The 23,278-nt window shown below is 37.8% G+C and overlaps 1 protein-coding gene across 1 annotated transcript in view; it reads left to right on the plus strand.

Annotated features, from left to right (window-relative positions):
* The window catches only part of Nup160 (nuclear pore complex protein Nup160), a 361,484-nt gene that overhangs the window by 144,541 nt on the left and 193,665 nt on the right, over positions 1 to 23,278 (plus strand). Inside the window, exon 14 of the mRNA XM_090401602.1 lies at positions 512 to 620. Coding sequence (XP_090257728.1) covers positions 512 to 620 — 109 coding nt within the window. The remainder of the gene's footprint in view (positions 1 to 511; positions 621 to 23,278) is intronic.

The following is a 23,278-nucleotide window of genomic DNA, read 5'->3' on the forward strand; positions in this document are numbered from 1 at the left end:
ACTATTTGGGTTTCTTTTGTCAAGGTCTGTAAAAAAAAATATGCAGTGTACATGCCAAAAGTTAAAATGTTTAGGTAGATAAATGCTTTATCTGATGCACTCATTATCTTAGCTTTTCTGTTTAGGTTTTCTTTTGTTGTCTGTTAGTTTAATTTTTGGCCACTCTTGCGGCATTTTGAAACAAGTTCATGATTCTGTAACATTTGTAATTTAGTTTATAACTCTTGAAGATACCACTAGTTGATGGTGTTGAAACACTGTTCATACTTCTTTGCTGTGTATGGTAATGTACTCCAATATGATCTACCGCATTGCCTTTTCCTGTAGTGATTTATCACGTTTATTTTTCTGTGTATTAACTAAAATCTTTTGTCACATTAATGTTTCTGATTATTCTAAAAAAACACACACATTTGGATTTTTTGTATGAGCAAATTGAATTTTTGAATTGAATTGAATATTCTGTTTGTATGTAACCCAATTAAATACTTATTATTATTATTATTTTTAGAATTCATTGTCTTTTATTCGTCCCTGTGATGACATAGAGAACCTTATTCTCTCAGATGCAAAAAATTGTACTCCAGCAAGCTTTTCTGAAAACTCTTTAATCTCAGAAGGTATGATTTTTTTTTTTTTGATAAATTGCGTGTGCTTTTTTTTTTATTGTAGGAAATGTTATTATTATACTTGCTGATGGAACGAACTGTTCCTTTTGTGATATAATCGAAAAAGAAAAAATTTGAAGAAAGAAGCCATTTCAATTGCATTAATATTTTACTTTATATAAATTTCCAAGAATAGCTGTGCTTTTGATTCAGTTTTTGTTCTCATAAAGTTTTTGAACTATTCTGTGTATTGAATCTGTGTTTATAGAATTTGAACCAAATAAAGAAGTGATTTTAGAATGTGTAGGTTTTAAAATAATGACTTCTGTGGTGTTCATATACTGTAAAAACATTGCGAAAAGTTTTCCACTTGGATACAATGTATATTATAATTCGACAAGAAATCATATTCTTGTTTAAAAACCCAAATGTAAACATGAGCAGAAAAGTAACTTCTTGACCAGTCAGTTGTTAGAGTATTGCATAATACAAAAACATTATCATAAAGTTTACTCCTCTGGTTGGTTTTGACCTCTATGAATGTCTTATTTAGCCCATCAGGCCAAATAATATTTGGCCTGATGGGCTGACTGGACTTGTTTGTAGTCCATTATCTGTTTTTCAGACATGCAAAAGAAAAATATTGTTGGATTAAGTATTATTAGTGAGCTCTTGGCCTGCCTATCATTGGCTATGGCAGTAAGTTTTTTTTTAACTTACTTCCTTAAACTACTTGTTTGAGCATTTTTTTTTCAATGTTTGTCATGAGATATTTGTTTATTGTAGTCAACTGCTAGATTATATACTACAAGGGACTTCAGATGTTTTGAGCCTTTGTCTTTTTTTTTTATTTTTAAATGTTGCCCGTACACGAGAGGTTGGTTGATCAATCTATAGTACCATGTATGTGTAGCAGGTTGGTAAAGGAGGTACTTGTTCATATTTGCTTTAAATGATTGTATATTGTATTCCTTGGGGAACACAACATGGGGTGAAGTAGGAGGAAAAGAAACTTGTTCTTCAAGGTGCACTGTGAAGGAATGTTGAGCAGCAGCTGCATGTGTTCCAACGAGCTTAGTACTAATTGGGGGAATTATTCATGCTATTTCAGATGAACATTTTCCATGGAAATATTTGTAGAATACACACATTGCAGAGACCAATCATCTATGTGAAAGTGGCAGGGAGTGAGTTGGTAAGAGATGGGTCATTAATAAGTCTAATTGCTCTCCTCTGTACTGAGCCAGGCATTTTGAGGGAGCTTTTGGGGGCCCACCATTCTATATGTGAGCTCAGTATTCAATACCTGGGCATATTTGTGATTTGTTTAATGTTAACAGCTGTTCAGGGGTGAAGTAAAGTTTTGAGTGAAAGCACAATCCTAGTTTTTTAGAAGCTGAGGATGCAATGATTGTGATGTGTTTATGGCAGGAGAGGTTTGACATCAAGGTGATTCCAAGAAGAGAAATCCCAAATCATCTGAAAATTTGGGTATTGTCAACGATAATACTGTGAGAAAATGGTTCTTTTTTTTAAATTTTTTTTTATGAGAAATAAGACAGAACTGAGTTTTATTAGCATTGAAATTGAGGAGGTTATCTGAACCCTCATTGGAGGATGGCTTGGAGATCAAAATTGATGGTAATGGTGGTTTAGGTGAGTTGTATAGAGTAATGTTTGTCAAATGAAAGGGAGGAGTGCAGTGTGCTATCATCTGCAAAACTGTGTATTATTGGGTTGGAAGTCAGCTGAAGTAGGGCATTGATATATAGGCAGGAAGAGGGTTGGTGAGAGGACAGAACCATGTAGAACCCCATTTGTCCACCTCCTGGCATTAGTTGAATGGTGAGAGGATAAGGAACCATCCACCACTACACATGGTGTCCATCCAGATAGAAAGCTGGCAATCCACCTACAGAAGTTTTGAGACAGACCAAACGATGGCAGCTTGCTTAGTAAGCCCTTGTGCCCCACCCCGTATGCCACAAGTGCAACCACTTGAGATTTGCCAGACTTCTCCATGGCATTTGTCCAGAGATGGCTAACATATGAGCAGATCTCCTGTTGATTGGCAGTGATGGAATCCCTACTGGCAGTCGTTTATTAGGTGGGTACTGTCAAGGTAGTGTAAGAGTTGGGAATTGATGATTTTTTCCCATTACTTTAGACAGGACTGAGGTGAGCGACATAGGGCAGTGACTTGTCACCCTTCTTGGGAATGCGGTTGAATATAGGCAAATTTACAGGCAGTGGGATAGATCCCAGCAGAGTAAGACAGTATGTACAGTTGACGTAGGAGAGGAGGCAGTTCTGGTGCACAAACTTTCAGGACAATTAGAGGAATGCCAGGAGATCCTTTTGTATCTAATTTGGATAATTTCTGATCTCTTTCTAGCAAAAAGGTTAGAGTGCGCATTGTATGTTGGGCATCTGGAATGGTTGGGGGATATTTACCATTGTCAATTATGCATGCATTGGAAGCAGAGTGTGAAGCAAGGAGATTGACTTCTTCTGTAGATGATGCTACAATAGAGCCATCTGGGTATGATAAGGGTGGGAATAATGTTGGACAGAAGTTACGACCAATTGCTTTGGTGAGAGACCAAAAGGCTTGTCTGCTAATTTCCTGCTTTTTGCTCTTTCAAACTCTGTTTTGGAAGCATTGATTGTTTTTTTGCATCTATTTTGGGCTTGCGTAAACTCTAAAAGAGGATGGAGTTCTTGATTTGAGCCAATATGGTATGTTTGATTTTTCATTTGAACAACCTTGGGGTATTTTTTGGAAAACTAGGGTTTAGTTAGGGAATGACAGGTCAGAGTACTGTGGGAAATGTATGTTTCCATGTCAGTGAGGATTACTTTGGTTATAAGTTCGGTTCGTATGTTTGGGTTGGAAGGCCGGAAGCAATAGTCTAACCATTGGAATGAAGCATAGAAGTTGTGGAGGCTGTCCCACTTGGCACTGTTATAATGGCAAACTACTCTTGTATGGGAGTGGGGAGGAAGATGAGCACTAGATTGTGGTCAGAATTACCTGGCGGGGGGGGGGGGGCACTACATTCACTGTATATTTAGAAGGATCATTGGTGAGGAAGAGATCTAGAGTGTTTGGGAAGTGGTTTGGGTTATCAGGTATTCTGGTTGGCATCTGAACAAGTTGTGTAAGGTCATTAGTGATGGCAAATGTTTCAGCATCTCTGCCTGCAAGATCTGTACACCTGGAGGAGGAAAGCCAGTTGGTGTTGTGGACAATACTACATTCACTGTATATTTAGAAGGATCATTGGTGAGGAAGAGATCTAGAGTGTTTGGGAAGTGGTTTGGGTTATCAGGTATTCTGGTTGGCATCTGAACAAGTTGTGTAAGGTCATTAGTGATGGCAAATGTTTCAGCATCTCTGCCTGCAAGATCTGTACACCTGGAGGAGGAAAGCCAGTTGGTGTTGTGGACAATGAAATCTCCTTAGGAGGATGATTTCATTACTGGGAAAGTGGGCCTGGAGAAAATCAGTTTTTAAGGAGAGGAAATTAAAGCACTCAGAGAGTGGTTAGTTGCATTAGGGGAGCGATAGAGACAGCAAAAATTATTGAGTGGGGAAGGGATATTTTCAACCAAAGAAGGTCAAAGTTGGGTGATTCTAGGTTGGATACTCTCTGGCAAGGAATGTCGGAATGGATGTATGCACGGCCACCATCCTTGGTCGAAAGGAGTTAAAGAGTATGTAGGTTGAGATGAATATTGCTGGGGGGAGGTGAAATTTGAGTTTCTGCCAGAAAGAGTAGGTGGGGTTTGGTAGACTGAAGATGGTAATGGACACTATGTGCATTGTCTTGCACTTAATTGACTCCTGGTGGTGACTTTACAAAACTTACTTGTTCAGTATGGTTTTTGGAATGTTTATATTTTGCGGTATCATGCTCACTGTAGTATACTGCTAGACATGTTAATCCTATATCCTATAGTCCTTTGCATCATGCATGGCATACACCTTTTCCCTCTCAGGTGAACCTGGCCTTCTCATGGTGTGACATGTTTCCACAAAAGGGGGAGGGGGGGGGCTCTGGCCAAACCATCCACTATTTCTACTATAAAGGGGATACCTTCTTAGTTAGAGGAAATGCTAGCTAGACCACTAGGTAGTTGACCTTCGTGTGGTGGAATACCACCATCTGGCTTATTGGAGTCCTGAAGTGACATATGCCATGTTTGGTTTCCACAGCAGGGATTTCAATTTCTTTTCCCTCTCCCCTTCTTTATGCAATGTGATACCTTTTAATGTCATTCCAGACATACTTAGAGGCCCATAATCTCCTCCATTTTGAGGGTACATAAGTTAAAACAGTGGTACTGCACACTGACCATCAGTTAATGCACAGGCCTGAACTTGTTAATGAGTTAGGAAACTTCCCAGCCAACTGGTGCGTAATCTAGCTGCTACATATCCTGCCAAGTCATGCCTGAAAAGGAAGTCTGAGTAGTGGTATTTTGAAGGCATTGTTGGGTCGTTTTGGCAAAGAAACTGGTCTCTCTTTGTATGGATGTGATATCCAAGAGTCTATCACCTCTCACTGCACACATCTTCACTCTATCCCTCCATCTGCCAACTAATGAATCTTACAAACAATGACAGAGACCACAACAAAATGGAATCTCCCTTATAAACTATTCCCAATAAAAAATACACAATACAACCAATCACAACATACAAACCATTCCAGAATCTCCTCAATAAAACATACTTTCATATCCCCCCCCCGCCCACACACCTCACCAACATTTGTGGTATTAACATTTACATAAATGTCATTCAGTATCACCTAGTCATCCAGACCAGACCTCACCTCTTGACAGAAATTCAAATAGCCTCTGCACTCTCTAATGTCCACCTACAATATCCAAATTACATACTTCAAATTTTGTTCACCACGAGGATTAATGCCCGTGTCTTTGCGAGATCGATATTGGATGTGAAAGAGTGGCTAACCTAGAATCCTCTGCTTTTGGACTTCTCTGACTGAAGATTTCCTTGTCTCATTCAGTAACATTCATCAGCTTCATTTACTGTTCTCTAAACTTTGATAACCATTGAGACCTCCACATCCAGCTGTCCAAATAGTAAGGTCATCTTCCTATGTGACCTCAATGTCCACATTTCCAGTTGGCCTCTCCCCTTTCCAACACCACCAACCAAGCTGGACGAAAGGCAGAAATCTTGCCCATAAGCAATGACCTAATGCAAGTTGTACATCTCATCATCATCATCATCATCATCAAATTCCTGCCATGTACCCTCAAGGGGTGTACAGGATATGACAGTACTACATGAAAAAATTACATCATTACTAACTTCCTATCTACAATTTTCCTCCAAATCAGTCTGTTACTTGTCAAGACTCCAACATTATCAGATCTTATATTTCTATCGTCTAAGGCACTTTGTACAGCATCAATCCACCTATATCTTGGTCTTCCTCTGGGTCGTTTTCCTGCCAACCTGGCAGAGAACACTTGTTTTGCTAATCTTTCCTCTCCCATTCTATTTAAGTGACCATACCATCTGAGATTAGCTCTGCTAACGCATTCCTGGATGCTGACAATGTCAAGTTCTTTCCTAATATCCTCATTTTTAATATGATATTGCCATTGATGCCATCTGTTCACGCCTCTAATCTTTCTCAGGACTCTCATATCTGCGGTCTCTAGTCTTTGGTCAAGTGTTTTACTTCTGACCCAGCTCTCAGATCCATAAGTTAAAATTGGTTTGAACACAGTCTTGTATACAGCTAATTTAGTGTTCCGACTAATTTCTTTCTTATTCCATATGAATTTATTCAATTGACTTCCCACCATACCAGCTTTGCTGATTCTGTTGTCTATTTCTATATTTAGTTTACCATCTTCAGTAAAAATTGTGCCTAAGTAGCTGAAATGTGTTACTTGTTCCACAGGTTCTCCATTCACAACACAGTTGACATTTTCAATGATTCTGCCTATTTTCATTGTCTTTGTCTTTTTATTGCTGACCTTCATACCATATCTATTACAACAGCTATTCAATTTAGTCAGAGAATCTTGCAGACTTGTAGCGGATTTATTTAGAAGTATAACATCATCCGCATAAAGCAAAGAGCTGACATTAACATCTCCAATTTTGATATCAGGTTTAATACCACATTCCTTCATAATGTGATCCATATAGATAATGAATAACAGAGGGGATAATGTACATCCTTGTCTCACACCAGATTTAACATTAAACCATCTTCCTGTACTTCCTTCAATTCTAACTGCTGACTCACAACTCAAATAAAGACTAAGTATTGCTTGATATAATGCCCCATTGACACCATATAACTGCAGCGTATTGAATAGCTTCTCTCTTGGCACCTTGTCATATGCCTTTTCCAAATCGACAAAACTTAAATACAGATCTTTGTTATATTCCCATGCTTTCTCGACTATTTGTCGTAAAGTGAAGATCTGATCCTGACAGCCTCTATTTGGCCTGAATCCAGCTTGTTCTTCACCAAGCTTTTCTTCCACAATTCTTCTCAACCGTTTCTCCAGTATACTTGCATAGATCTTGCCAGGAACACTCAGTAGGGAAATACCTCTGTAATTCTCACATTCAGTTTTATTTCCCTTTTTATATATAGGTACTATGAGAGCTCTACTCCAATCATCGGGAATTCGTCCCTCTGTCCAGGCTTTCTGAACTATGCAGTGCAGCCACTGTAAGACTCTTATACCACCATACTTCAGCATTTCTGGTCGAATATCATCTACTCCTGCTGCCTTTCCACATTTCAAGCCTTTGATGGCTTTTTCGACTTCAAGTATGGATATGTATTCCTGACTGCATACCTGGTCAGTGTTTTTTATCACTGTGCTGTCATCACTGCTTGTTTCATTTAGCAGTTTTTCAAAGTAATTACTCCATACTTCAAGGATATCTTTTTCTCCTGTTTTCATTTCACCTTTATCATCTCTAATTCCTTTTACAGCACTCTTTCCTCCATTCCTAAGCTTCTTCAACAACCTCCAGAATATTTTGCCACCTTCTTGATATTTATTTTCTATATTCTTGCCAAAGTCCTCCCATGACTTTTGTTTAGCTAGTTTTACACACTGTTTAGCTTTCTTACATTTGTCTCTGTATTCTGTAAGAGTAAAAGCTGACTTATTTGCCAGGAACTTTTGATATGCTTTCTTCTTTTCCTTCACTACCTCTTTAACTTCCTGTGTCCACCAGGGAGTTCTGATTTTTTTTATCCTTGCACACAACCTCACCACATGCCTCTCTGGCAGAATCAATCAATGTTTCCTTCAGAGTTTGCCACTGAATCTCCAAGGTTTGATTCCTGTTCTCAAACTCTTTCATTTTATTTTCAATAATATTTCTGTATTTTAGTCTACAGTTCACATCTGAGAGCTGCTCAACTTTTATTCGCTTTAAAACTTTCTTACATGTTATTCTTTTCAATATGAAATTCAATTTAATCCTGCTCAAGACTAAATAGTGATCACTTCCAATTTCAAATCCTCTGTACACTCTGGTGTCCTGCACCAGGGAGAAAACATCACTATCAACAATAACATAGTCAATGAGACTTTTCTTATTCCTAGCCTCTTCTCTCCATGTGAATTTGTGCACATTTTTATGTTGGAACATGGTGTTAGTAATAACCAGTCCATGTCCTGAGCAGAAATCCAACAGATATTTGCCATTATTATTAGCTTTGCTCTTTTCTCCAAATTTTCCCAAAATATTTTTGTATGTCTCACAATCATTTCCTACTCTACTATTTAGATCCCCAACAAGGACCAACTTTTCATTTTTCATTGTGTCAGTTGCTTTTTCTAAAGCCTCAAAAAATTCCTCCACTTCTACCTTAGTAGAACCTTCTGTGGGACCATAGGCACAAATAAGTCTCATTGTCCAGTTCCCCATTCTCATATTTGCCCACATTACTCTACTTGAGACTGACTGCCATTCAAGAAGATTAGCCTCGTATTTTGTGTTGAATACTATGGCTACTCCTTCTTTTCCTTGATTGTCATTGCCTGAATATAACATTTTGTATTTATTGCTCAGAAAGATCTCACCAGTTTTGATCTTTTTTGTTTCAGTCACCCCTATTATGTCGATCTGGTACTTATCTAATTCCTCAGCTAGCTCCATTTCTTTGCCATTCAGGCTTCTTACGTTGATAGTACCGATCTTTAACTCTGGTGATGTTGAGTTGGGGTTTGTTTTCAGATTTGTTCCAGTAGCTGACTTTTCGCTGTTCGCCCTGGTTCCCTGGCGAAAACAACGGGGGCCTTGTTTAACCGGGCGACGCCCCAGCCGGCATGAAATTTTGTCATGTTGTACCATCATTTTTTATTTTGGTTTAACCAATAAGAATACAATTTGGTCGGCTAAATCCCAAATTGCCAGCCCATCCTCGTTTGTTCAGTATCAAAGTAGATACCCAACAGGGTGCACCACGAGAAGGTGAGGATTGGACATTAGGTCAGAAGCCCTGGTCGGTTCTCCGCATTCCTGTAAAGGCTATGTGGAGGTCTCCTCTCAGTTATACAGCTTTGACCCTTAAGCACCCCAGTTGTACATCTTCCTATACAAATTACTAACAACCCTCATCAGTTTTCTGCTGCTCTGGATCTCTTTTTTAACTAGTTCTCCTTTTAGATATGCCATAGAGGTTACTGCTCCTCTTGGCAGCTGAGATCACCATCTTGTGCAAATTTTCCTCAAACCATTCCTGACCTTGCATCCTCTAGCACTACAAAGATGCCAAATGGAATGATCTCTGGAATTGCTACCCCTGTTTCCTTGGTCTGACTATTGTTTTCAGCTCATTTAACCCTAACACCTGCTCCAAATGAGTCATAGAAATTATCTTCACTGGCATAAAGGCCTTCATTTCATTCTCCCAGAATTCACTTCCCAATCCTGGTTCAAAAGAAAGTGTATCAAAGCAGCTGAAGAAAAGAAATTCAGCTTATTGCAGGTTGCTTGCATCAAGAACCCCTAACATCATACTCTGCCTATACCAAAACATGCAGGAAATACAAAAAACAGTTCAGCAGATCTAAATCTGATTTCATAAAGAATAATGAGCAAAAACTTGCTTTCAGTCCAAATACAAGTCATTCCTTCTGGTTCCTTGTTGAGGCGTTGGATGCAACTTTTGCTCACCTGCACTTTCTCTTCTTTCATCCTGATAGCACTACTTTTACCTCACCCAAATATAAAGCTGACCTCCTAGCATCACTCTTTACCTCAAACTCCTGCATAGATGACCGAGGGAAATCACTTACTACCTACTGGAATCTGAACACCATATGCTTCCTATAGTTTTTTTTTGACAAAACAACATCAGAAAATTAGTAAATAACTTGGGCACTAAAAAATCTGCTGGTCCTAATTTTGTTTCTCCAGTTCTCAAACATTATTCTCCAGAGCTAACACCTATTGGAGATGGAAGTATGCTGTCAAATTACCAACCAATTGCCATCGCAGTCTTCTCCAAAATAACAGAGAAAGTTATCAGTGGCCAACTTCTCTTCTACCTAGAAACCCCACCAGTATGGAAATCCACCATTCAAGATGTACAGTTAACCTCTTAGCTTGCATCACCCACCACTGGACACATGAATGCTCACAGAGATTGGTTGTGAAGCCCAAAGTGGGGGAGCCATCCTCTGGTTATTTAGTGCATGTCATGGTGGATGGCTCCCCCACTTTGAGCTTCGCAGCCAATACAGGAGAAACTCAAGACTCTGTCCGATCACATACTCTCTTGCTTCTGTACATACTCTCTATCCTCTACTAATCCTATCCACAAGTTGGCAGAGTATGGTTCTCTTCTACTCATTTCACAAGCGATGCAGTGCACAGACACTCCAAGCTTCCAGATCATTTACAACCAGTGCCTTAGACATTGATGTATGTACCTATCCTTCATCATCATCATCATCATCAAATTCCTGCCATGTACCCTCAAGGGGTGTGCATGGTATGATAGTACTACCTATCCTTCAGTGGGGTGAAATACAGTTTGTATTTTCTTTTGCAAAAGAGATCTCAGCTTATTTACCCTTACCCTCAGTAATACATAAATTACCAGACTAGATCAGATCTCTCTGCTTGGGTTCACACTTACCTCTAGTTTCTCCTGGCATAAACACATCACATCTGTAGCTTACTCAGCATTAAAAAGAAAAGAAAAGAAATCTAGGCATTCTCTTTCATTCAAGATACTATGTTACACCCGACCAACTCTTAACTTTATACAAATCCCAAACTCACCCATCCTTAGAATACTCCTCACATGTTTGGGTTATGCACATAAACTTCTCTAGAAATTCTTGATCCTCTCTAGAGGGGAGCAATTCGGCTCATAGATGATCCCTTTCTCTTACAGATTCACTTCGACCTCTCTTTCACAGGTGCTATTTCAGCTCTGTCTGTTCTACAGGTACTTCAATGTCATTGAACTGACAACCATCATTCCTCCACTTTCTGTTGTACATGTTAATACAAGAACAGCAGCTACCGAGCACCATGTTACTGTGCAACTGCAAACATGCTGAACATGTTTCCCTTATTTCTCTTTTATTCTGTCTACCTCCATCCCCTTGAACAGCCTTTCACAAGAAGTATTTCCAATCAACTATTGCCTGCAACTCTTCAAAAAAGAAGTCAACAAGCTAAGTCTTCACCTGCATCCCACACATGGCACTGATTCACTTATAGCTCCATTGACCTCTCTCACACACACACACACACACACACATATATATATATATATATATATATATAAATGGGTTACTAAGGCAATTAATGTGAAGCAATAGCCTTTATATACAAGTGGACTAGTTAGGAAGTTACTTCCAGCTTATGCTTATTCATGCATATAGGATTAAAACAAGAATATAATTCATGTGGAGTATGATATACATTGTCACTAAGTGAAAAAATTTTCACGACCATTTTGAGAATAACTCTAAACTCTAACATCTGAATGCAGACGGTATGCAGGTGACTGATGCAGAACAAGTTGTTCAACTAATGATTGCCCATTTTTGCTAAAAGCTATCAACCAGGTATATGCAACTTTGAGCTCACTGCTACCTCTTCATTGGATGAAGAAACTCATGTGGATGAGGAGGAAGTACTACAGCTGTTGCACAAATGGAATAAGAATTCTGCAATAAGAACTGATGGGATATAAGTACATATCACTTAAAAGAATGTTCAGGTGAACTGACTGTTCTTTGACCTGGCTATATAATTTGAGTCTCAGAAAAGGGAAGATTACAAAGGAGTGGGAAAAATGTATGGCAATCCCATTGCACAAGGGGGTGGTGAAGATTTTGGAAAAGTTGGTTAGAAGCTCACATTCAGAAATGTGTTGATAGAGAATCTCTAATTTGTAATGAACAGCATGGGTTTACTAAGGAAGGTCATGTTTTAGCAACATGCTCACATTCTATAATAATGTTACCATTGAACTAGACAAGGGGAATGGATATACCCTGACACTTTTGGATTTTGTTAGGCTTTTGACAGAATAGCATGGAAGACTGTTGCATAAATGGGAGAATATGGGATTGGATTATAAACTATTAACATGGATAAGAGGATGACTGACTGACAGATATCAAAAAGTGGTATTATGGGGATGAATCTGCAAGAGGGGTGCTTAAGGGTCAAAGCTGTATAACTGAGAGGAGACCTCCACATAGCCTTTACAGGAATGCGGAGAACCGACCAGGGCTTCTGACCTAATGTCCAATCCTCACCTTCTCGTGGTGCACCCTGTTGGGTATCTACTTTGATACTGAACGAACGAGGATGGGCTGGCAATTTGGGATTTAGCCGACCAAATTGTATTCTTATTGGTTAAACCAAAATAAAAAATGATGGTACAACATGACAAAATTTCATGCCGGCTGGGGCGTCGCCCGGTTAAACAAGGCCCCCGTTGTTTTCGCCAGGGAACCAGGGCGAACAGCGAAAAGTCAGCTACTGGAACAAATCTGAAAACAAACCCCAACTCAACATCACCAGAGTTAAAGATCGGTACTATCAACGTAAGAAGCCTGAATGGCAAAGAAATGGAGCTAGCTGAGGAATTAGATAAGTACCAGATCGACATAATAGGGGTGACTGAAACAAAAAAGATCAAAACTGGTGAGATCTTTCTGAGCAATAAATACAAAATGTTATATTCAGGCAATGACAACCAAGGAAAAGAAGGAGTAGCCATAGTATTCAACACAAAATACGAGGCTAATCTTCTTGAATGGCAGTCAGTCTCAAGTAGAGTAATGTGGGCAAATATGAGAATGGGGAACTGGACAATGAGACTTATTTGTGCCTATGGTCCCACAGAAGGTTCTACTAAGGTAGAAGTGGAGGAATTTTTTGAGGCTTTAGAAAAAGCAACTGACACAATGAAAAATGAAAAGTTGGTCCTTGTTGGGGATCTAAATAGTAGAGTAGGAAATGATTGTGAGACATACAAAAATATTTTGGGAAAATTTGGAGAAAAGAGCAAAGCTAATAATAATGGCAAATATCTGTTGGATTTCTGCTCAGGACATGGACTGGTTATTACTAACACCATGTTCCAACATAAAAATGTGCACAAATTCACATGGAGAGAAGAGGCTAGGAATAAGAAAAGTCTCATTGACTATGTTATTGTTGATAGTGATGTTTTCTCCCTGGTGCAGGACACCAGAGTGTACAGAGGATTTGAAATTGGAAGTGATCACTATTTAGTCTTGAGCAGGATTAAATTGAATTTCATATTGAAAAGAATAACATGTTTTCGCCAGGGAACCAGGGCGAACAGCGAAAAGTCAGCTACTGGAACAAATCTGAAAACAAACCCCAACTCAACATCACCAGAGTTAAAGATCGGTACTATCAACGTAAGAAGCCTGAATGGCAAAGAAATGGAGCTAGCTGAGGAATTAGATAAGTACCAGATCGACATAATAGGGGTGACTGAAACAAAAAAGATCAAAACTGGTGAGATCTTTCTGAGCAATAAATACAAAATGTTATATTCAGGCAATGACAATCAAGGAAAAGAAGGAGTAGCCATAGTATTCAACACAAAATACGAGGCTAATCTTCTTGAATGGCAGTCAGTCTCAAGTAGAGTAATGTGGGCAAATATGAGAATGGGGAACTGGACAATGAGACTTATTTGTGCCTATGGTCCCACAGAAGGTTCTACTAAGGTAGAAGTGGAGGAATTTTTTGAGGCTTTAGAAAAAGCAACTGACACAATGAAAAATGAAAAGTTGGTCCTTGTTGGGGATCTAAATAGTAGAGTAGGAAATGATTGTGAGACATACAAAAATATTTTGGGAAAATTTGGAGAAAAGAGCAAAGCTAATAATAATGGCAAATATCTGTTGGATTTCTGCTCAGGACATGGACTGGTTATTACTAACACCATGTTCCAACATAAAAATGTGCACAAATTCACATGGAGAGAAGAGGCTAGGAATAAGAAAAGTCTCATTGACTATGTTATTGTTGATAGTGATGTTTTCTCCCTGGTGCAGGACACCAGAGTGTACAGAGGATTTGAAATTGGAAGTGATCACTATTTAGTCTTGAGCAGGATTAAATTGAATTTCATATTGAAAAGAATAACATGTAAGAAAGTTTTAAAGCGAATAAAAGTTGAGCAGCTCTCAGATGTGAACTGTAGACTAAAATACAGAAATATTATTGAAAAGAAAATGAAAGAGTTTGAGAACAGGAATCAAACCTTGGAGATTCAGTGGCAAACTCTGAAGGAAACATTGATTGATTCTGCCAGAGAGGCATGTGGTGAGGTTGTGTGCAAGGATAAAAAAATCAGAACTCCCTGGTGGACACAGGAAGTTAAAGAGGTAGTGAAGGAAAAGAAGAAAGCATATCAAAAGTTCCTGGCAAATAAGTCAGCTTTTACCCTTACAGAATACAGAGACAAATGTAAGAAAGCTAAACAGTGTGACTAAGGTAGAAGTGGAGGAATTTTTTGAGGCTTTAGAAAAAGCAACTGACACAATGAAAAATGAAAAGTTGGTCCTTGTTGGGGATCTAAATAGTAGAGTAGGAAATGATTGTGAGACATACAAAAATATTTTGGGAAAATTTGGAGAAAAGAGCAAAGCTAATAATAATGGCAAATATCTGTTGGATTTCTGCTCAGGACATGGACTGGTTATTACTAACACCATGTTCCAACATAAAAATGTGCACAAATTCACATGGAGAGAAGAGGCTAGGAATAAGAAAAGTCTCATTGACTATGTTATTGTTGATAGTGATGTTTTCTCCCTGGTGCAGGACACCAGAGTGTACAGAGGATTTGAAATTGGAAGTGATCACTATTTAGTCTTGAGCAGGATTAAATTGAATTTCATATTGAAAAGAATAACATGTTTTCGCCAGGGAACCAGGGCGAACAGCGAAAAGTCAGCTACTGGAACAAATCTGAAAACAAACCCCAACTCAACATCACCAGAGTTAAAGATCGGTACTATCAACGTAAGAAGCCTGAATGGCAAAGAAATGGAGCTAGCTGAGGAATTAGATAAGTACCAGATCGACATAATAGGGGTGACTGAAACAAAAAAGATCAAAACTGGTGAGATCTTTCTGAGCAATAAATACAAAATGTTATATTCAGGCAATGACAATCAAGGAAAAGAAGGAGTAGCCATAGTATTCAACACAAAATACGAGGCTAATCTTCTTGAATGGCAGTCAGTCTCAAGTAGAGTAATGTGGGCAAATATGAGAATGGGGAACTGGACAATGAGACTTATTTGTGCCTATGGTCCCACAGAAGGTTCTACTAAGGTAGAAGTGGAGGAATTTTTTGAGGCTTTAGAAAAAGCAACTGACACAATGAAAAATGAAAAGTTGGTCCTTGTTGGGGATCTAAATAGTAGAGTAGGAAATGATTGTGAGACATACAAAAATATTTTGGGAAAATTTGGAGAAAAGAGCAAAGCTAATAATAATGGCAAATATCTGTTGGATTTCTGCTCAGGACATGGACTGGTTATTACTAACACCATGTTCCAACATAAAAATGTGCACAAATTCACATGGAGAGAAGAGGCTAGGAATAAGAAAAGTCTCATTGACTATGTTATTGTTGATAGTGATGTTTTCTCCCTGGTGCAGGACACCAGAGTGTACAGAGGATTTGAAATTGGAAGTGATCACTATTTAGTCTTGAGCAGGATTAAATTGAATTTCATATTGAAAAGAATAACATGTAAGAAAGTTTTAAAGCGAATAAAAGTTGAGCAGCTCTCAGATGTGAACTGTAGACTAAAATACAGAAATATTATTGAAAAGAAAATGAAAGAGTTTGAGAACAGGAATCAAACCTTGGAGATTCAGTGGCAAACTCTGAAGGAAACATTGATTGATTCTGCCAGAGAGGCATGTGGTGAGGTTGTGTGCAAGGATAAAAAAATCAGAACTCCCTGGTGGACACAGGAAGTTAAAGAGGTAGTGAAGGAAAAGAAGAAAGCATATCAAAAGTTCCTGGCAAATAAGTCAGCTTTTACCCTTACAGAATACAGAGACAAATGTAAGAAAGCTAAACAGTGTGTAAAACTAGCTAAACAAAAGTCATGGGAGGACTTTGGCAAGAATATAGAAAATAAATATCAAGAAGGTGGCAAAATATTCTGGAGGTTGTTGAAGAAGCTTAGGAATGGAGGAAAGAGTGCTGTAAAAGGAATTAGAGATGATAAAGGTGAAATGAAAACAGGAGAAAAAGATATCCTTGAAGTATGGAGTAATTACTTTGAAAAACTGCTAAATGAAACAAGCAGTGATGACAGCACAGTGATAAAAAACACTGACCAGGCATGCAGTCAGGAATACATATCCATACTTGAAGTAGAAAAAGCCATCAAAGGCTTGAAATGTGGAAAGGCAGCAGGAGTAGATGATATTCGACCAGAAATGCTGAAGTATGGTGGTATAAGAGTCTTACAGTGGCTGCACTGCATAGTTCAGAAAGCCTGGACAGAGGGACGAATTCCCGATGATTGGAGTAGAGCTCTCATAGTACCTATATATAAAAAGGGAAATAAAACTGAATGTGAGAATTACAGAGGTATTTCCCTACTGAGTGTTCCTGGCAAGATCTATGCAAGTATACTTGAGAAACGGTTGAGAAGAATTGTGGAAGAAAAGCTTGGTGAAGAACAAGCTGGATTCAGGCCAAATAGAGGCTGTCAGGATCAAATCTTCACTTTACGACAAATAGTCGAGAAAGCATGGGAATATAACAAAGATCTGTATTTAAGTTTTGTCGATTTGGAAAAGGCATATGACAAGGTGCCAAGAGAGAAGCTATTCAATACGCTGCAGTTATATGATGTCAATGGGGCATTATATCAAGCAATACTTAGTCTTTATTTGAGTTGTGAGTCAGCAGTTAGAATTGAAGGAAGTACAGGAAGATGGTTTAATGTTAAATCTGGTGTGAGACAAGGATGTACATTATCCCCTCTGTTATTCATTATCTATATGGATCACATTATGAAGGAATGTGGTATTAAACCTGATATCAAAATTGGAGATGTTAATGTCAGCTCTTTGCTTTATGCGGATGATGTTATACTTCTAAATAAATCCGCTACAAGTCTGCAAGATTCTCTGACTAAATTGAATAGCTGTTGTAATAGATATGGTATGAAGGTCAGCAATAAAAAGACAAAGACAATGAAAATAGGCAGAATCATTGAAAATGTCAACTGTGTTGTGAATGGAGAACCTGTGGAACAAGTAACACATTTCAGCTACTTAGGCACAATTTTTACTGAAGATGGTAAACTAAATATAGAAATAGACAACAGAATCAGCAAAGCTGGTATGGTGGGAAGTCAATTGAATAAATTCATATGGAATAAGAAAGAAATTAGTCGGAACACTAAATTAGCTGTATACAAGACTGTGTTCAAACCAATTTTAACTTATGGATCTGAGAGCTGGGTCAGAAGTAAAACACTTGACCAAAGACTAGAGACCGCAGATATGAGAGTCCTGAGAAAGATTAGAGGCGTGAACAGATGGCATCAATGGCAATATCATATTAAAAATGAGGATATTAGGAAAGAACTTGACATTGTCAGCATCCAGGAATGCGTTAGCAGAGCTAATCTCAGATGCTATGGTCACTTAAATAGAATGGGAGAGGAAAGATTAGCAAAACAAGTGTTCTCTGCCAGGTTGGCAGGAAAACGACCCAGAGGAAGACCAAGATATAGGTGGATTGATGCTGTACAAAGTGCCTTAGACGATAGAAATATAAGATCTGATAATGTTGGAGTCTTGACAAGTAACAGACTGATTTGGAGGAAAATTGTACATAGGAAGTTAGTAATGATGTAATTTTTTCATGTAGTACTGTCATATCCTGTACACCCCTTGAGGGTACATGGCAGGAATTTGATGATGATGATGATGAATCTGCAAGATTCAAGGTAACCAGTGGTGTGCCTCAAGGATCAGTCCTTTGTCCATTGTTATTCAGTCTGTACATTAATGACTTTGGGAATGATTTAACTGATAGGTAAGGTAATCAGGAGTACTGCTGATATGCAGTACTTGCAGAATGATTTGACTAGGCTGGAATTGTGCGCATGTGAAAATGGCAGTCAGTTCAGTGTTAATAAATGTAAGGTCATGCACTTTGGTGTGATGAGGCTATTAATCTTAGAGTTTTAGTAGACAGGAAGTTGAATTTCAGCAGTCATATAGCAAAAATTGTAAATACAACTCAGAGAATAATTGCAGTGCTGAAGTGAACCTTGACAGGTAAAGACAAGGAAGTCATTTTGCCTCTTTTTGAAGCCTTGATAAGACCTCACAAGATCACTCCCACCACCGAGCAGAGCCATGAACTCAGCAGTGGTCCCCCTCAGAGACATGCAAAAACTGCCCCCAGGCAGAACTGCTCATATCTCACCACAGCAACCACGTCTGCACAAAGGCACATCAGTGGGAGCCAGACCCAGAAGTGATACCAAGGTTAAAGTAATGCAGAGATCATAATTCCATATACAAGTAGCCAAAAGGTGTAACCCCCTTATTACTAAAATACTATGGATTCGAGATAGTTGTTACAATGACATCCATTATGTTTTACCCATACTGCAGCTTATTCAAATCATCCTGCAAGCTTCCTTCATCACCTTGATTAACTATTACTCTACTGAACTTTGCATCCTCAGCAAACAACTGAATATCTCTCTTCAAATTATTTTCTATATCATTTATTCACAAATTAAATGGCAGTGGTCCAGATGCAGAGCTCTGCAGCACACCACCAGTCAACTGCCTTCTTCTGGATTCTGCTCCTCCATATACTACTTTTTGGTATCTGTCCATGTTGAAAGCTTTTCCACTTGGTTATACTATAAATTAAAGATGCCAAGAAATTATATTCTTGGTTTAATCCTTTATCCAAGTGTAAGCAAACAAAGTTTGCATGTGAAGTAACTTCATGACTGGGCAACTTGTATATAGAGGCTTGTTTAAGTTAAGGGATATTACATCCCATATCGTTTCTTAGCTGAATAAGAAACTCAGAGAGTTTCATGCCAAATATAGTAGAAACTATATAAAGTTTGGCGATTCCAAGCGAACTTTATATAGTTTCTACTATATTCGGCATGAAATTCTTTGAGTTTCTTATTCGGCTAAGAAACTCAAAGGTGTCATATGTCGCCGAATTGAAGCCTTTGGCTCTTCATATATCTAATAATTGTATATAGAGACTTTAATTTATAGTATTTAAGATCTGTATTTAAGTTTTGTCGATCTGGAAAAGGCATACGACAAGGGTGCCAAGAGAGAAGCTATTCAATACACTACAGTTATATGGTATCAATGGGGCATTATATCAAGCAATACTTAGTCTTTATTTGAGTTGCAAGTCAGCAGTTAGAATTGAAGGAAGTACAGGAAGATGGTTTAATGTTAAATCTGATGTGAGGCAAGGATGTACATTATCCCCTCTGTTATTCATTATCTGTATGTATCACATTATGAAGGAAAGTGGTATTAAACATGATATCAGAATCGGAGATGTTAATATCAGCTCTTTGCTTTATGCAGACGATGTTATACTTCTAAATAAATCTGCTACAAGTTTGCAAGATTCCCTGACTAAATGGAATAAGTGTTGTAATAGATATGGTATGAAGGTCAGCAATAAAAAGACAAAGACAATGAAAATAGGTAGAATCGTTGAAAATATCAACTATGTTTTGAATGGGGAACCTGTGGAATAAGTAAAACATTTCAGCTACTTAGGCACGATTTTTAGTGAAAATGGTAAATTAAATATGGAAATAGACAACAGAATCAGCAAAGCTGGTATTGTAGGAAGTCAATTGAATAAATTCATGTGGAATAAGAGAGAAATTAGTCGGAACACTAAATTAACTGTATACAAGACAGTGTTCAAACCAGTTTTAACTTATGGATCTGAGAGCTGGGTCAGAAGTAAAACACTTGACCAAAGACTAGAGACTGCAGATATGAGAGTCCTGAGAAAGATTAGAGGTGTGAACAGATGGCATCAATGTCATTATCATATTAAAAACGAGGATATTAGGAAGGAAACTGACATTGTCAGCATCCAGGAATGTGTTAGCAGAGCTAATCTCAGGTGGTATGGTCACTTGAACACAATTGGCGAGGAAAGATTAGCAAAACAAGTGTTCTCTGCCAGGTTGGCAGGAAAACAACGCAGAGGAAGACAAAGATATAGGTGGATTGATATGGTACAGAGTGTCTTAGATGATATAAATATAAGATCTGATAATGATGTTGGAGTCTTGACAAGTAAAAAGACTGATTTGGAGGAAAATTGTAGATAGGAAGTTAGTAATGAGGTAAATTTTTCATGAAGTACTATCATATCCTGTCCTGTACACCCCTTGAGGGTACATGTCAGGAATTTGATGATGATGAATTTATAGTATAACCAGATGAAAAAACTTTCAACATCTGTCTCTAATCCAGCGTATTTTAGTAATTAGGTGTGACACTTTTTGACTACTTGTATATGGAAATATGACTTCTGCATTACTTCAACCTTGGTATCATTTCTGGATCTGGCTCCCACTGATGAGACCTCAGTATAGGTTGATACCAGTTTGGGTACTGACCCTTCCCATAATTCATAGCATTATACTTGTCCATAAGGATATGTGCCTAGCATTATGGAATACTAAAGCAAGTGATGTGAAGTCTTTGGACTGTATATATGAGTTGCCCAGTCGTGAATTTGCTTCATACTCAAACTTTGTTTGCTTACACTTACTAAAAGAATTACACCAAATATATATATTTTTTGGCATCTTTAATTTATTAAGGATGTTCTGAATATGAATCCTAATTTCTCCATTGTAGACTAGTAGTCATTAATTCTTCATTTTATATATTGACCTTCCAATACAAAGTGATGATCTTAACAGTTTAACTTATTTGCTAATATTTTGCTGATATTGTATCCAGCATCTTCAGAGCACACAAACACAGTTTTTTACATTACATGAAACTGCAACAATCTGGTATAACAGTGGGATTAGTTTAAAAAGAAATTGTTAGAGACAACACAAGCAACTTAAGTCCTAATATCACCATCTATTGTCGAGTAAAGAGAGAGAGAGAAATTATTAATTTCTTTGTTCTATTCTCACCATTTCCTGCAACATCCTTCACCATGTTTTTTTTTTATGATTTCCTACAATTTGAGTCATTTCCCTCAATTTACTTTGTACTAGTTCCATATAATAATAACAAATCATTTTTCTGTATATAGCCAGTGTCTGGTATATAGAAAACATCACTAGGATTTTATCACATGGAATGTGCTACTCTGCTTTATTTGCTTGTTACTGTTTTCCATGATTCTTTATGTATGTTACTTATCCCTTGTTTAATGTTCATCATCATCAAATTCCTGACATGTACCCTCAAGGGGTGTACAGGATATGATAGTACTACATGAAAAATTTACACCATTACTAACTTCCTATCTACAATTTTCCTCCAAATCAGTCTATTACTTGTCAAGACTCCAATATTATCATTATGAGATCTTATATTTCTATCGTCTAAGGCACATTGTACCATATCAATCCACCTATATCTTGGTCTTCCTCTGGGTCGCCTTGCTAACAACCTAGCAGAGAACACTTGTTTTGCTAATCTTTCTTCGCTCATTCTGTTTAAGTGATCATACCACCTAAGATTAGCTCTGCTAACGCATTCATGGATGCTGACAATGTCAAGTTCTTTCCTAATATCCTCGTTTTTTAATATGATTTTGTCATTGATGCCATCTGTTCACACCTCTAATCTGTCTCAGGACTCTCATATCTGTGGTCTCTAGTCTTTGTCAAGTGTTTTACTTCTGACCCAGCACTCAGATCCATAAGTTAAAACTGGTTTGTACACTGTCTTGTATACAGCTAATTTAGTGTTCCGACTAATTTCTCTCTTATTCATATGAATTTATTCAATTGACTTCCTACCATACCAGCTTTGTTGATTCTGTTGTCTATTTCCATATTTAATTTACCATCTTCACTAAAAAAGTGTTCCTAAGTAGCTGAAATGTTTTACTTGTTCCACAGGTTACCCTTTCACAATACAGTTGACATTTTCAACAATTCTACCTATTTTCATTGTCTTTGTCTTTTTAATGCTGACCTTCATACCATATCTATTACAACACTTATTCCATTTTGTCAGGGAATCTTGCAAACTTGTAGTGGATTTATTTAGAAGTATAACATCGTCTGCATAAAGCAAACAGCTGACATTAACATCTCCAATTCTGATATCATGTTTAATTCCACTTTCCTTCATAATGTGATCCATATAGATAATGAATAACAGAGGGGATAATGTACATCCTTTCTCACACCAGATTTAACGTTAAACCATCTTCCTGTACTTCCTTCAATTCTAACTGCCTACTTACAACTCAAATAAAGACTAAGTATTGCTTGATATAATGCCCCATTGACATCATATAACTGTAGTGTATTGAATAGCTTCTCTCTTGGCACCTTGTCATATGCCTTTTCGAGATCGACAAAACTTAAATACAGATCTTTGTTATATTCCCATGCTTTCTCGATTATTTGTCGTAAAGTAAAGATCTGATCCTAATAGCCTTTATTTGGCTGGAATCCAGCTTGTTCCTCAGCAAGCTTCTCTTCCACAATTCTTCTCAACCGTTTTTTTACGTTAAGATCTTTTGCATAGATCTTACCAAGAACACTCGGTAGGAAATACCTCTGTAATTCTCACATTCAATTTTATTTCCCTTTTTATATATGGGTACTATGAGAGCTCTACTCCAATCATCGAGAATTTGTCCCTCTGTCCAGGCTTTCTGAACTGTGCAGTGCAGCCACTGTAAGACTTTTATACCACCATATTTCATCATTTCTGGTCAAATAAATTCTACTGCTGCTGCCTTTCCACATTTCAAGACTTTGGCTTTCTCTACTTCAAGTATGGATATGTATTGACTGTATGCCTGTTGAGTATTTTTTACCACTGTGCTATCACTGCTTGTTTCATTTATCAATTTTTT

The sequence above is a fragment of the Typopeltis vanoorti genome, chromosome 12 (genome assembly GCF_054136105.1).
Source record: "Typopeltis vanoorti isolate ZY-2024b chromosome 12, IOZ_Tvanoo_1.0, whole genome shotgun sequence".
NCBI classification, from domain to species: domain Eukaryota; kingdom Metazoa; phylum Arthropoda; class Arachnida; order Uropygi; family Thelyphonidae; genus Typopeltis; species Typopeltis vanoorti.